Raw genomic sequence first — 16,645 nt, 5'->3', positions numbered from 1 at the left:
ATTACGATATTGAGTAATGATCGTGTACCAATAAGATATTTTGTAAATTTCCTACCGTAAGTATTAGTAATATGCATTGCTAAGGAATTCTTCTGGACAGCTTCAGAGGCAGTTTTTTCAAACTATAATTTTTAAAGTTACTGAAATATATTTAGATATTCTTTGTGACAACTTACCTAGGTCTGCTCTATTGCAATCCCAATGCTGACTGAACGGCGTCGTGAGAGTTATCCTTACACTCAGCAGCAGAGGGCAGACGATTGTTAGGATCTTCCTCAGAGATTCGGTTCGTGTGATCACACAGTGGAGAATCATCAACTCAGCACTCTCAGCATCCCGTCAGGGCTCGCTTTCTTTGCCATGCTCAGACTTAACCCTGCATTCAAAGTAGAATTATGCAATTAATGCCATCATTTAAGACCACAGGTTTTAGAGTAAACTGGTAAAGCATGAATGTATCTATCAATTGATTCATTCTAAAATCAAGAACCAGTATGTACAAGTCAGTCTAATACAGAGATAGGCTACAAGTAACCAGACCATATTAATGTACACACTCCACCTAAAACAAAAAAGTAACTATATGCAATTCTCTTAACCTCTATTGTAGTCTATTGAAGATCCACATAATTGCATGTCCTTCCCCGTTGCCTCTCCAGCTCGCGTCACAGCAATTAGCCTGATACATGTCCCTGTGTTCAGCCAATGACCCCAGTGCTCCACTCATGACTGATGGCAAGTGATGGTGCTGGTTGCAGCAAAAGAGCTCATGGAAAATAGAAATAATTTCCATTGTGGGCTTTACTGGATCATTTTCTCAAGTTTCTAACCATATAAAAATGCGTAAGAGAGTAAATCGCATTAACACCAGTAGCACACAGATGGTGAAGTGTATAGGCCTACTTCTATTCTTAGCCCTTGATGAGCTAGAATGAATGTGAGTCTATGCCTCTAATATAGATGATTGGAACTCCGTCACATACTGTTTACATACATGCTGGATTCTGAATCACTGGATACAAGGTTGAGAAGCAAATGGAATGCAGCCCATGATGAGGCACGTGTAAATCATCACTTTTCGACAAATGTAGGCCTAGGTGCTATTGATATGCTGAGTCCTGAAACAATGTTAATTTTTTTTTTTTTTTTTTTTTGTATCTAAAAAAAAAAATGATGGAAAACAGATCTGATTAAATTAATTAGTATTCACCATCTTTACTGGTTATACTTATTTATATGGACATATGGACCAGCGCAAGATGTTGCTTAGGCTACTGACACAGCACACAATGCTCACCAAAAAGAAAGCAGTGGTCAAGGGAAGAACAAAAAGCCACAGTTTCCCAATCAGTTATTTATGTGTGGGGTCCGTGACAGAAAAGTGTGTCTGAAGCCAATAAAACCGATGGAAGAAGTGCCTCAGCCTGCACTGCAGTCTGGTCCACCAGTGACCGTTAAACTTAAGAGCATCTCATTTGACAATCAAATAGACTTAAATTGCTCTTGAGTCTTTTGCATAGTAAGATGTCGGCGTTCCAGAAGATTAAAATAAGAATAAGTATGTTGTCCGACATTTCTTCTTCTCACAGATGGATCGTTATGATCCAGCAGGAGTTCAGAGTTTAACTCTAGGGGAGGGCGAGCAAGCCCACACAGAAAACACAGAGTTCGTGTGGATTTTATTTTGGGTTTAGACACATGCTGCCTGACAGTTATACTACGAGGCTCTGGATAAAAGGGAAAATGTGCCTAAATAGTTAGCAGAGTCTTTATTTAAAAGGAAACTTTCATTAGAGATAAAATTAGATTAGATTAAATTAATAATTTATTCAGAGTGGGATTCATGCTAATTACTCATTCTGCGAATTTTTGTTGGTAGGGATAATTCATTTCCCCAATTTGTTGAAATCTGGCACAAATATTTAACTGGCTTTTTATAATATGTATTAGGCTATAATTGTTGTTGTTGTTGTTTTGCAAGTGTAGCGAATCCGGAAAGGGACATTAGCCTAATAGACTGTTGCTATGGTTACCTCCTCAAGCAAACTCGGTTTCTCTCCTGAAGCTGTATTTTGCAATAAAATTAATGTTTTATGAAAACTATTAAATGTCCTTTATGTAAGTACATTAAAACACCGTTTGATTTGGCATCATGTGAGAGTTTAAAGCTAGCTCCTCTTAATAACGGAAACTTAATGCGTTTTTTTTTCTGAAAGGAACCCTCGTGGTCTGTTACTGCGGAATCGCACTGTACCAGTTTAACTTTAGGAAATACGATTTTAAGAACGAGTTGTTATGCAAATAATAATTTTACTATGTAAACACGCGCATGACTGCTCAACCGTCAGCTTACCAGAGACGGAGCTGACACAGAACTTCTCATGTCTACATCACTGTTTATTCAATTAGTAGCCTACTACCAGAAGTGTGAGACTATATAGGCTCATAGCGGGTGCACTAGGAGCATTTACATGAATATTACGGAAACGTCACGGGCTACAGCATGAGCGCGCAGAGTGTCACATTTGATATTTCCTGTGCGCGTGTAACGCCAAGCGTGTGAGAGGAGCGACATCAAAAGCGCGCGCTGGAGTAACACGAGCTGCACACAGGCAAGACACACTGCAGTCATATAAAGTCACTTTGACGGTCTCTTCTCGTGGGTCAGCGCCTGCAGCGACTTTATACGCCTCCCATTTACTTAAGTGTGTTCATATCAGGAGCGAAGAAAGTGGCGTTCGCACGTCACTACCAGAGGTAAATTATATATTTTGAGTCTTTTTGACATTTTGCGTTGGTAGTTTCTTGGCTCTCCCGTCGCATCTACCAGAGATATAACAGGACGCATGCCACGCGTGTTTGGGTCCGCGTTGGTGATGCCATGCCCCGCAACCACAGCGGAGATGAGGCCGGCTCCGGCCTCTGGATGAACACCTCACCGGAGCACCACGCCGAAAGTTACGGATTGCATAATGTGGAATGTGGTGATACGATGAAGAACAATTGTTCACGGCCGGAGGACGGACTGTTGTCCGCATCTCACGCCGCCGCAGGTGCATCGGCCACGGAAAGAGAACGGGGGAAGCAGGGCGCTCGGCTGAGTCTGCTCGGGAAGCCTCTGGTGTACGGCGCGCAGAGCGGCCGGAGAAACGCGCGCTACCGGAGGATTCAGAACTACCTGTACAACGTGCTGGAGAGACCAAGATCCTGGGCTTTCATCTACCACGCTTTTGTGTAAGTGCCGCCTTTGTACCTTCACAGTCTGCTCGTGTATACTGAAAGCGTTGCTCAATTTCTCCAAAGTTTTCCAGCTAGAAAACGTACCTGTTGCTTTTAAGATTTTTCCGTACTATTGCCACGTATGAATGGAAACATCACTGAGGTGGAATATTGGCGCTTAAAGCCATATATAAAAGCCTTTGTATGTTTAATATAAATGCAAAATCAATAGATGTGGAATGACATGGTAGATTGTATTATGTGATTTTCGACTTGTTATTTTTATTCTGGTAGTAACAATAACAGTGAATGTTCGGCTGACAGACTGCACACAAACATCACAGCATCACATCAAGAGGGTGTATTGTTCTTTCGGGGTTTGGTCTTGGATTTTCAATCAAGCAAGGATTACTGTGAAGTGGAATAACCTGACGATATGATTCTCACTATGATATTCATTCATAGTAAGATTGATAGTTTGATTAGGTGATGTGATGTGCTATCAGGATGGGGAAGCCCTGAAGGGCTTTAAGTGCTTCTCATTTGTTTATACCATGTAAACTGTATACCATGAACACACAAAGCAGGCAAACATGTTGAAGTTTTGCAGTATTGTCATGGTTTCTCTTTTCCACTCAGTTACAGTGAACTGGAGACTAGAGTTCCAGTATCATGAATGCGATATTGTTTGTTATATCCCAAGTCTTTGCACAATAAAATTTAGTTTTTCAAGTTTAATTGAATGTCTTCCACCAAGGGGAAAGATAATCAATGCATAACAACCTAAATTGTGGACCATTCTTAAAACAAATCTTTCAGGTGTTACTTCAGAAGGCTTGAAAGGTCAAAACAGGTTTGGAATGAGTGACCTATAGGGTAAATATATGATTTTTACCTACATTTATGTGTGAGCTGTTCTTTTAAAACCCTAAAGGGTGTGGGACAAGTTAGGTTTTTGCATCTTCAAACCAGGCTAATGTCATGGTCAGTCAAATTATGTGATCTATCATTTCTTCTAGTAAAGAAATCAAACTGCTCATCCATGTGAAGTCATTTTCTATGTCATTGGTTTTTTTGCAAATCTTGTGTTCATGCATAGCCTGCTGAAAGAAGGACAGACTTCAACACCTTGTTAGCACATATTACCTTACACATACTTCAACACTTTGTTGATTTATGCTTATGAATTCTCCCATGAAATGGTCCATTAGATTTTATGCTTTTAGTCTTGAATTATTTGTCCTCAGATCATCCGTTTATAAGACTGAGTTGAGACAGGTTATGTTTTCTCTAGTTTGCTGTTGTAGGTTCTACAAGGATTGGGCAATACAGTTCATTCCTCACCAAGTGTTCTTTGCAAGCCCAAACACTGTGTTCTTCAGATAATGAGCGTAATAAGGTAGAGTGTTGTTGTGTTATGAGAGTCTCTTACTGCGAGGTAAGTCTTGCCAAAAAAGGGTCACTGCTGTTTACGCTAAGGATATATATTGATCTTCATCATGAATATGATAACCCTAACCTGAACCGACTCAAAGAATTACAAATAATGAGTGAATCTTAAAGGTGCGTTTCAGTTAGTAAGAATTATATCATTGTAATGCTACACTGTTGTTTTCATTTCACCTTAAATGGAAAAAATTTGAAGAATTATTTTTTGTAAACCTTTACACAAGCTCTGTTACACAAATGAAACTTGGTGTTGAAACATGTTGAAAACTCCATGCTTCCCACCAGCACTGTCAACTTCTACTTCCCCCTGCCGTGATGCTTTTCAGCAGATGCTGGCCTCGAAGCCTCATAAAAGTGTGACACTTGAATGTGATTGACAGCTGCTGGAGGAGAAAGAGTCAGCAGACACTTGAAGGGAAAGTGACACGGGCCATGTTACCCTTGTTTGTGTCAATCATGCAAAGAGCAGAGCCTTTCCTCTGAGAGGCTATTAAAAATTGTGCTTATAATTTCATTCGCATTGAAAGATCTGCATACAAATGTTCTCATTTGTATCATTATTAGTTCCTTTTTATGTGAATTAGCTGATGAAATTGCATTCGGCTGGTTTATGGAGTGATATTTTCCCATTGTTTGAAGACCATTGACGAATGTTTTAGAGGCTGTTAACCTTCTTGGTTTTCACTAGTGGATCTTCAGGCCATTTCAGAATTTGAATCAAGTCAAAGAGACACTGGAGTGTGAGACCTAACACTGTCATATCTGACATTTGTAAGCAGAGTTGTCATTCACCTTTTAGTGGCTATTTTGCTCTTTTTTGTTTTTTTGTGCTGTAACATTTTACCATACTCTTCCCACACACACTCACTCAGATATACCACAAATTTACTCATATGCAGATTACCGCGTCACCCATTCCTCTGTACAGCTGTTTTTAAGAAAAGTAATGCAAACTTAAAACTTAAAGACATGCTTCACCCTTAACTCAACATTTATATAACAGGACGCATGCCACGTGTGTTTGGGTCCGCGTTTGTGATGCCAAACATAAAAGAATATCAAGGTAACACTTTATTTTAAGGTCTGTTTCAGTATTTACTAACTATTAACTGCGACTTCTACCTCAATAAACTTCTAATTTGCTGCTTATTAATAGTTAGTTAGGCAACTGTTAAGTTTAGGTGTTGGGAAGGTTAGGGATAGAATATGGTCATGCAGAATATGTGCTATATAAGTACTAATAAACGGACAATAGGCTAGTGATATGAATGTTAATAAGCAACTAGTTAATAGTGAGAATTGCTCTCTATATTTAAGTGTTACCAAGATCTGTTTTTGCTCATAATGAAAGCCAGTGGGGTCTAAAACAGTGATATTTATTCTATGGACACATTTATTGGTGTCATAATTATCTCTTTGAAGTCAACATGATTTGCAATTCACAATCAGTTTTACATCCATAATGTATTTTAGAGTGATACAGTATTCAATGAGAACTAATGTAGAGTAGAGATGGATTGGAAAATAACAATATGCATGTTGTAGCATTGATATGAATTTGCTAAAACAATGCCTAAATGATAATTAGTTAATATTATCTAATAGCTTTGATAGACTGGCCATCCATCTAGGGTGTTTTCCTGCCTATGGTCCGAGATGCTGGATAGGAAAATGTTTGAATGTATGTATTATCCAAAAGCCTTTTGTTGCCTGAGTGGCATCAAATTGCTAAGAACAGGAACATGTTTTTACAAGTTAAACGCTTGGTTTTATTATCACTTTTCTTCTGTCTCCAAAAAGAACATGTGAATGCATCTTTAGTGGGTTCTTTTTCTTATAACATACAGGAAAGAGAGTCTCGGTAAAAGAGTCGTGAGTAATAGAGAGTTTTAGTAAGATGAAATATATTTTGTTCATCAGACTTCCTGTTTCACATCAAACAGCTACTATACATTGACAGATTTTAGAAGCTTTTAGGTTTAAGAAGACATTCTCTGCAGTGTCTTACAAACAGACACGTGCCCCCATGTACACTTCTCAGAAACAGGAAGCTACTGGTCACATTGTGAAACCGTTCTCTGCTGCTTGAACACAGCAGACACAACTCAAACTGTACTATTCCTTCTTATGAGGAACTTTTTCTTAGTAGGCAAACACAGTCACATTGGGTCATCGTTACTTTTAGAATGATCATGATGTTAGTAAATGAAGTTTTCTGGATTTTCTGTGTTCTTTCTGAGTCACAGGGTTATCCCCACTGTTGAATATACTAACCACAATGAAACCCTAAAGCACCTGCAGATGTAGCTAGTATTTGAGCTGAGAAGAGGAGCAGTCAGTATTCTGGAAACGGATACTTTAGCAACAGCTTAACTTAGTTCAGATGAATCATACTGCGTAACGCGGTTCTTGAAACTCGCAAACACAGTAAAATGTCTAATGAGCGGTGCTTAAATCAAGTTTGTGATTCTGGCAAAAAAATTTTATGTTGGCCATTGTGTGTATTGTAGCAGTTTAGAAATTAAATGTCCAGTGAGTTCTGGTATAAGGTTGATTACATTTAAAAATAATATACCACCTACCCTAAACCTCACCAATAGTGTTTACAAAAGCAAATGTAGGATAATGACTCGTTTGCTAAAGCAACCATGCCAGCTTGCTCCTATAAGTCTTTGAGTTCTTTTACCAGGACTCATGTTTTACTGAACTTGTACAAAGTGCTCCACATCACACCAAAATTGCTGTACCAGGTGAGCTATTGAGCAAATATACTGTCGGAAAAGTCATGCATAAGAAACTGATTGTGAGATGTCAAAAAGTATTCATTTACAAATCATGTGATATTATAAAAGTGTTTTGAGTTCATAACATAGTTTTGTGCAAGGACCACCTGCAAATAAGTCTTTATTAAGGGTACTGTATGTAATTTTTAACCACTATAGCAAAAAAGAAAATAGCATAATAGGTTTGCAATTCTATGTCCACATACTTGTTTCTCAGAGAAGCATTGTTACAGCCGGTTTTTCTTTGAAATGTGAGTTCTGGGTCGGAATGTCTTTTCTTGTTTCTTGGTCTGTGTGTTTCCAGACTAGTATTTCACCAATAGTATTTTGACACACCAGGATGCCAGTTGCCTGATAATATTGCGTTTTGCAGCCATGTAAGCCAGCAAATGAACTCGGTCAGAGATCACAGATCCTACTTGACTTAAAAGCCTCGCATCCACCTAAAAATCTCTATGATCAGAGAAATAAAAAATGTGGATAAATCAACTCATCAACTTACAGTGTAGGAGACTACTCAACCTAACATGTCACTTGTGCTTGTTCCTTGTTGCATCTGGCAACCCACGTGAGCATCAAGTCTAAGAGGAAGGAGGCGGGAGAGACATTGTTCTCCAATATTTTTAATTTGCATAATGTTTTTAATACATTATGCACCTGTTTCTGAAAATATTCCACTGTAATCATATTTTTTTTATAAAAAGGAATACACATTGTTGAGGTTTTACTGCAACTAGAATTAATTCCAGCAGGAAACTACAGGGGGTTGTACAGTATGCTTGCATGTGGGTACGTTATTGGAATTGTACAAAAATGTAGGTAGAGGTACATTTTTTTTCAATGAGCCTATGTTGGAAAAAAACAATATGGTAGTTGATGAACAAAAGGAGGACAGCTGGTCAGTATTTGTAATTCCCAGAAGCAATGGGCACTCTCATCCAATCAAACACTTCTCATGTGGAATAGAGTTTGTGTAGAAAAAAGGTCTAAGAGGTCCAAACCTATTAGATAGGGTGGGCAGACTGTCCCCGGGTGGAGCCCTTTGTGAAAATGTCCCCTGTTTTTCCATGTGCTCAAAACAGCCCAAAGTTAAATAACACCTAGTGCGCTAGATATGGCACATGATTGTTTAAAAACATTATATCACTGCATACAGTGTGTCATTCCATATTAGATTTTTCATTTTTGAAAGTGAAGTGAAAGTGACATACAGCTAAGTATTGTGACCCATACTCAGAATTCGTGCTCTTAATTTAACCCATCCAAAGTGCACACACACACACACACACACACCATGAACACACACCTGTAGTATTGGGCAGCCATGTATGCACCCAGGGTGCAGTTGGGGGTTCAGTGCCTCAAGGGCACCTAAGTCGTGGTATTGCCGGCTCGGGACTCGAACCCACAACCTTAGGGTTAGGAGATAAAACTCTCTAACCACTAGGCCACGACTCCCCCTTTTTTGACATTGAATTCATATTTACAAACACAAACACACAAGCACTGTTGGGTTTTAACATTTTATGAGGGGCAAAAAATACATATATAAATTAAAGGATATAATGTATTGACCACTGACATTATTTTTAGAATCATTTAATTTTAGCCTTCAGTTTTAAAGCATGCAGTTGAATAAATTATTGAATGTATATGTGTGTATTCGTGTGTGTGTTTGTATTGGGTGTGAGTGTGAAATAAGAGACAGAGAGAGAGCCTTGTTTGCATGTTTCCAAATGAAAGAACCTCTCTTACCAGCTTTGGCTCGTCGTTTCCACTAGTTCCAACCCAACCCCTGATACCTTCCAAAATAAACAACCCAGTGTTAACTCACTGTTTTCATTCACCTTCATTTCTGCCCGTGCTACTTGTGGCCCAAATATCTCATATACATATATAGTAGGGGTGTAACGATACGCGTATTCGTATTGAACCGTTCGGTACGCCGCTTTCGGTTCGGTACGCGGTACGCATTATGTATACCGAACGGTTCGTTGGAGTAATTAATTATATTTGAAAAAAAAAAAAAGAGAGAGAAAGAAATATAATGATATGCGTTCAACAAGGTAGCCCAATAACCCAAACAACGTAACAGGCAACGCCCCTGACACTCCCGAAGAAGAAAAAAACACCATCTTATATGTTTATGTTAGGCTACTCAGCAGGCGCTCGCTCACTCAGTTACACGCTGAAGGCTCGTTGCAAAATAGCCAATGCGTTTAACAGACTAGAAATGAGAAGATTGGACTTTGGATTTAAGACTTTGGATTCCCTTTAAGCTATAATGGTGATGGCAAGAGAGTGGTGGATAAATAAACAACGGTATGTCGCATCTGCAACATGACAGGGTACACCAGCGGGATTACAAAAAAAAACAAAAAAAAAAAACAGCGGGAATATCTGGGATATATGCGTCAGTACTATCTGGGAAAAGACGAAAAAAAGGAGAAACATGCACGCAGCAAACTATCCCTGCAGCATTTAGACACTATAGCTTACAGGGAATCCAACCCAAACACCAGACCTGTTGGTTATTTTAGGATCTTATATTTCTGGTCTGTTAAATGCATTAGACATTTTGCAACGAGCCTTCAGCGCGTGCTGAGTGAGCGAGCGCCTTAGGGGCCGTTCACATATCGTGCCTAAAAACGCATGGAAAACGCTAGCGCGTCTTTCTCCTGAGGCGTCTGTCTTTGCTAAGCAACAATGACGTGCTCTCTCCATGAGACGCGGAAATTTCAGCGAAGGATAAATGGATTTGCAGCTCTAAAAATCGCTTGCAGTAGCTCTGCTACTGAATTTATTTCAAAATTGCAATCCATATACAACTATGATCAGCTGTTCCTTCATCTTGGCTGAGCTCTCAACGTTGTTACGGGAAAGGATGAAGCTGATTGGTTGGTTCTTGTCACATGACCCGCGGTGCGCTTGCGGCATTCTGAAAAGTTGAGATGTTTTTACATTTTGCTGTATCTAAAACGTATCGAACCGAACCGAACCGTGACATCAGTGTATCGTATCGAACCGAACCGTGAATTTTGTGAACCGTTACACCCCTAATATATAGATATTATAGGAAAAATATCTTGGCATATTTCTAATGTATGTCTAATGCAATTAGTTTTTTTTTTTAATTATGTGTTTATGTCTTCTTAAATATTTGTTTGATAATGATTTAGAAGCCAAAATGTGTAATTTTTATTTTTATGAAATATGCATACATATGTTTCTTTAATAAATGAATTCAAATAGTCTCTGAAATATGCCCATGTTCCCAGATAGTGGGCCTTCATTGACCTCCTGTCTTTCTTTAGATTTATTTGCAAGTATGAAGTTTGTAGTCAGAGGGCAGGCCTTTCTCTGTGAGACTGGAGAGGTCTTAGAGGTCAGTTCCCAGAGCTGTTCTCAGGTCTGGTATAATCCTTCTTTGCCCTCTTCTCTTGCTCTTAACCAGTGAGAAAGAACAGGCCTTAGCATGTTTCTGTAAAGTGCTACACTATGTGCCAACCAAAACTTGTTCTTATTTGTCCTCCTGGAAATCCTGGAAATTCACGAAGAGGTCCTAACTTGTATTGTCGCGTGTGTGTGTGCTTGAATGGAAAAGTGGGTGAGTTAACCATTCCTAGACTGCAGTGCATATGAAAATTATGTCATTAATTACACACCCTCAGGTCGTTCCAAACCCATAAGACTTTTGTTCATTTTTGGAACACAAATTAAGATCTTTTTGATGGCAGAATGCTGTCAGATTTCCTTCCATAGACTGCCTTTGTAACTACCACTTTGACACTTCAAAAACTTCAATTAAATCCTAAATTAATTAACCACTCGATTCATATGGATTTGTTTTCTGATCTCTTTATGAAGTTTTTGAATCATCAAAGTGGTAGTTACAAAGGCAGTCAATGGAAGGAAATCTGACAACATTCTGTCATCAAAAATATCTTAATTTGTGTTCCGAAGATGAACGAAGGTCTAACGGGTGTGAAAAGACATGAGGGTGAATAATTAATAACAGAATTTTCATTTTGGGGTGAACTAACCCTTTAAAGGTTGTGTGTAATTTAATTTGTAATACTTTATTCTATCCCTATATCTATGCAGAGGTATACAGAAGGCTGAAGGCTCTCTGCTCGCAGAAACATGCAGGAAAAATTAAAACAGGATGGTAATATGCAGGGGCTACTGCTTACTGTCTTGACTGTGTGTCTAGGTCAGTGAGCTTCTTAAAATAGCTTTTTTATGACAAGTCAAGATTAGTTTATGTTGTAAAATATCATGTTGTGCCACTCCCCCAAAACCCAATTATATTTATTATTAAAGACCCCCATGTAGTTAAAATCAAGTTTTTAACTTGCTTAAAACTGTGTTTTTTTTTTCAATGTGACATCAGTGGTTCAACCTTGATTTTTTAAAAGCTGTGAGAATACTTTTTGTGCAAAGAAAACAAAAATGACTTAATCTCTTCCGTGTGAGTCTTTGACATGCATTCACCATACCATGACATGAGGTGAATAATTAATGACAGTATTTTTAAAGCGACAGAGTACCACAGTGACCAGTTCCAAAACCAATTCCGAGTGGGGCTTTTCACATTATCTCTTTATTTGAAAATGGTTTAAAACATTTTGCATCATATGCGATTCATGCAAATAGAACAGATTTCTAAGAACTTGGCACAGAACCATGTGTTTTAAGCCTGAATAAAAAACATGAAATAATACACAGATGTATGCCTTAAATCTAATACAACAGACGTAGGCTTAAACTTTAAATAAACTATATTGAAACAAATGTTCCTTTTCTTTGTAGCTTATAATATCTGTCAATGTCTTGTGTATTTAGCCTAAACCAGACTAGTAGGTCTCTAGAAACTCCAGAGTGATGGTTATAGAGCAGCCACCCTTCTGATCCAACTGGCCTGTCATGAGCAATCAACTTCCAGTGACGTTCCCTCAAACACACACACACACACCTACAAACATGCCCACACACCACTTCAGTTACTTTATCGCGAAATCCGTTATAAAGACGGCGTGTCTGTGCGCGTGAGGGTTCATCTGACCCTGATCACAGAGCAACATGCAGCTGCTGTTCGTGTGCTGAACAACTGAAGACAACACTTGTGTGTGGGTCTTTCATTACTGCCATGTTTAATATTCTGACTTTAAAGCCCAGAGACAGATCTTACAATCTTTTGTTAACGAATTAACAATTTCTGTATATCAGTATAATTGTCTATAAGCTGTAAGCTCTAAGAGAATTGTGAAGGATTGTTGTAAGTAATGGAAAATATTCTCCAAAATTTGAAGAGCAAAATGGATTTAATTATTAATAGTATATATAGATTATATTTATATAGTAAATAACCTCAAATAAGGTTTGCCCTCCATCATCCCCTGGTGCTGTGCCATGTTTGCTTAAATCAGCAAACCAAACTCAGTTTGATATTCTTCTCATTCTTTTTTTTTATGAAATGCATTTCATTATAGAATACAGTTATGGGAAATTCATCTTGGTAATTGTATTATAAAACAATGTGCATTGTGTGTGACTGAATAAGCAGTTTTGTTCAGTGTTTTCTTCAAACTCTGTCCTTTTACTGCTCCCATGTCACATGTCAAATTCTCCATATCTCCACATGGGCAGCTCCTCGTCCACATTAATGTCCCCACTTCCTGCACCCTCCCCCATGCTGTTCCTCCTTGTACCCCTCTCCCCTCAGCCTTGACTGTTCCCAGGTCAGTGTAAATTATCTTCAAACCCTCCGTCTGCGTAAGTCATGGCATGCGACAGTCCCAGGCATCAGACTCTTCTGCCTAAGCTTCACACACATGCAATCTGAAAGATCTGGGTTGTGAGTGAGCCCTTAATTGCCACTGAAATGCCGTGGCTCCATTTACAAAAGTAATTGTGGCTTTTACCCCACTACTGTCATATAAAGTGTCCTTCATAGATGCTAGTACAAGCTGGAATTGTGTTTTACTGTCCAATTTTCTTTGTAAACTCTGGGAAATGAAGTCACAGAAACGGTTGTCAGTGAGGCCGCCTGTAAGTGTGTTTATATCTGTGTGTGCGTTCGTCCATATGTGTGCATTATTGTTTATTTACTGTAATAAATTATAAGCATTAATGTGCACCTCGGTAAAACACACCAGTGTTATTTTAGTACTTTTATATTTTTATTATTATAATATTTTGAATTAGTGTTTATTTCTATGTTCTCTGTTTTTATTTTAGTTGTTTGTGTTTTTACTATTTTTTATTTTATTTTTTTATTTTCATTTAAGTTTTGGATATTTTAGTACATCAAGTTAAAAATCTAAAATGTTGCCTTGGCTACTAGCTGAAATTAAATAAACGTTTTTTTAATAATAATAATAATAATAATAATAATAATAATAATAATAATAATAATAATAATAATATAACAATTACATACAATACAATGCTATAACAATAACAATTATTATTGTCATTATTATTATTATTTTGGGTTTTAGGCATTCAGGTTTAAAAACAACCTAACTTTGGGTTATTTTGTAAATATGGGCAGAACAAGTACTGGGTTATTTTGAGCAAACTGGTTGGGTTAAATGTTTTTACCATTTTGTTTTAAGTAATCTATTGTTTACTAATTATTATATTGCTGGCTTAAAATGGACTGGAAGTTTAAACTCACACACATAATAATAAAAAGATCAACATTTAATATTAAGCAAGAACACATGGACAAAATGGACAAATTTAATTTATTTGGGTTATTACAGCATAGTTTACAATATTACAACTGCAAGCTGAACCCAGCATTTGGGTTAAAAAAATAACCCAGTACCTGTGTAAAAATATTAAAAACAACCCAATAAAATGACCCAATGGGCTGAAACCAGCATTTGGGTAAAACAATAAAAATAAAATAAATAAAAAAACTCATTAGTGTATAATAAATCTGAACCACACACAGTATGAAATGAATAAAGAGCTATTCAGGTGTATTCTTGTGTTCAGAAACAGCTAGGTGTGGCAAGTTCTGCAAATTTGTAATCAAAGATGGCAAGCTGGAGCACCACTGATGGAAAAGACCAAAACATTTTGAGACTCATGTCAAAGTTGAACTACTTTAAACAACACTACATCTTAAAAAGCAGCCCTCATTTCACAAAAGGATCCTGTAGCTGTGAAAAACTAATAAATCCAAATCCCGTAGACTGAATACAAGTATCGGTTCTGTGTGAACATCCACTGGGTCTAACTGGGCACAGCCAAACTCAGTTGTAAAATGGTACAATATAAGTGTGGACTGTAGGCCAGTATCAGGTTTACGTTCACTGAAGTAATGTTCAATGATTTGATGAATTAATCTGACTTAATTAAATTAAAAAGAACAACTGACAGTCTTACAACTGAAATGTGTTAACTGGTGGTGTATCATTAAGCTGAACTTGTTATACAGAAATTATCAATCAAAAAGAACTCTGTTATATATCTGTTATCTCACTAGTTTAGCTGGTTGCAGGAATAGAAAAAAATGTCAGAACTGAATTCCTGTTGGCAGTGCTGGCAGTTTAACTTTTTGAGAGTTTCTGCACCAGTAGACCTACTGATAAAGGCAGCAAGCAACCTTAGGAATCAATCTCATAGCAGTCAGTGTATCATTCTACACTCTCTGTTCCACCTGCATCAACAGGGGCTTCTTCAGTTTCATTCCAGACCACAGCTAAATCCACTGCAGCTCATGTTAAGACCTCTGGGGAAATCAGAAAATTCTCTGTCACTTTACTGGAAGATAATGTGTCATTGTTTTGGCTAGCATGCTAGAATTTGTTCCTGAATATGGAAATGTAATGCCTTTCTAAAGAGGATGTTTTGTTCAGGACTGCATAATATACATGTATGCTAAGAGTCATCTGCCGCTTCTGCATGACAAGTTCTTCCATGAGCTTCAGCACTCCAAATTTAGGATTATTTTTATACAGCATTACATATCAATATAACCTTAGCCCTTTCAATCAAACAATGGAAAGCCAGTCTTTTGAGGAAAGAGGATTAACAGTAGTTTGGGGTTGCAAATGGTGGACTTGACATTAAATTTGACAAATAAACTACTCATTTAATGTAGTTAAACAGCAGGGCTCCAGACTGCAGCTACTCATTCAAATTTAATCAGAGACATACGGTATCTGTCTTGCACAAAACAAAATAATGTAGCCTTTCCAGTAAAAAGCTATGTTTAAAAAAAATAATAATAATGGTGTCATATAGCATGACACTATGCTACGTTGTTGGTTTTTAAATCTGTAATGGTAAGATGTATGCTTTTCTAAAATATCCTTACAATACAGTATCTTGTATTCAGCATCAGAAAGTCATTCTACACTTACATTTTACACTTAGAAACCAGTAATTGTAGTGGTATCCTTTCAAAAAGCACCACTTTTAATGTACTCATATATAGATTTAAGGTACTAATATGTTCCTTTTAGGGGTAAATATGAAATAAAAAATAAGGCAGCATCTTAGGTTTTCTGTGCCTTTTTATTCTGAGAGTGAAACAGTTCATTTAAATGAATCTTTCATTTGTGCTTTGAATCAGTTCTCCGAAGTCTCCACATTTTAGGCACACTGTATGTATCAAACTATTTAGTTAACTGTTGCTGATGTTCTTGACTTATAAATCAAAATATGTTTGACTTGTTCTAGTTTTAGTTAGTAACTCCACTAGTGGTGTCCTTTTTAATTTTCTTTTACATCATCAATTGGCTTTGTCCTTCACTTTTTGGTTAACACAGATATTTTTTTTCTTGCACAACTGAAAAGATAAATCTCTCTCTCTCTCTTCTTTTTGTGCTATCCGTGGCCAAACAGCTGTTGACAACAGGGTGTAATCACAGACAAACAGCCAAGAGGCAGTTTGAAGCCTAATGAATAAAATGCTTTATATTCTCACTCCATGTCTCTCCATGTGAAATAGCCTTTAAAGCAACCATGCTTTAGTGTCTTGACAACCCTGGCATCATACACCTGTGGTATGTCTGTAGGTTTGGAGCACTTTTGTTACCATAAATGGATAAGAATAAGTATTTTTATTCAGTGATTAGTTTTATCCATCCTTTCGCCCATATATTCTGACAAAAAAATAAATAAATGTACATACATGGTTGTACTCTATTTTCTAGGTGATTTCATCCTCACTG

General features: G+C 37.5%; 1 protein-coding gene across 2 annotated transcripts in view; it reads left to right on the top strand.

Annotated features, from left to right (window-relative positions):
- Window positions 1-2,421: 2,421 nt before the first annotated feature.
- Window positions 2,422-16,645, top strand: part of kcnq5b (potassium voltage-gated channel, KQT-like subfamily, member 5b) — a 91,715-nt gene continuing 77,491 nt past the window's right edge. Inside the window, exon 1 of one of the 2 annotated variants that reach the window (XM_052545210.1) lies at window positions 2,422-3,234. In XM_052545210.1, the coding sequence (XP_052401170.1) occupies window positions 2,882-3,234 (353 nt within the window). In that variant the 5' untranslated portion in view covers window positions 2,422-2,881. The remainder of the gene's footprint in view (window positions 3,235-16,645) is intronic. The other variant, XM_052545209.1, reaches the window with a different exon arrangement.

Source organism: Carassius gibelio, chromosome B1, assembly GCF_023724105.1.
Source record: "Carassius gibelio isolate Cgi1373 ecotype wild population from Czech Republic chromosome B1, carGib1.2-hapl.c, whole genome shotgun sequence".
NCBI classification, from domain to species: Eukaryota; Metazoa; Chordata; class Actinopteri; order Cypriniformes; family Cyprinidae; genus Carassius; species Carassius gibelio.
This window is presented reverse-complemented; position numbering and strand designations above follow the sequence as displayed.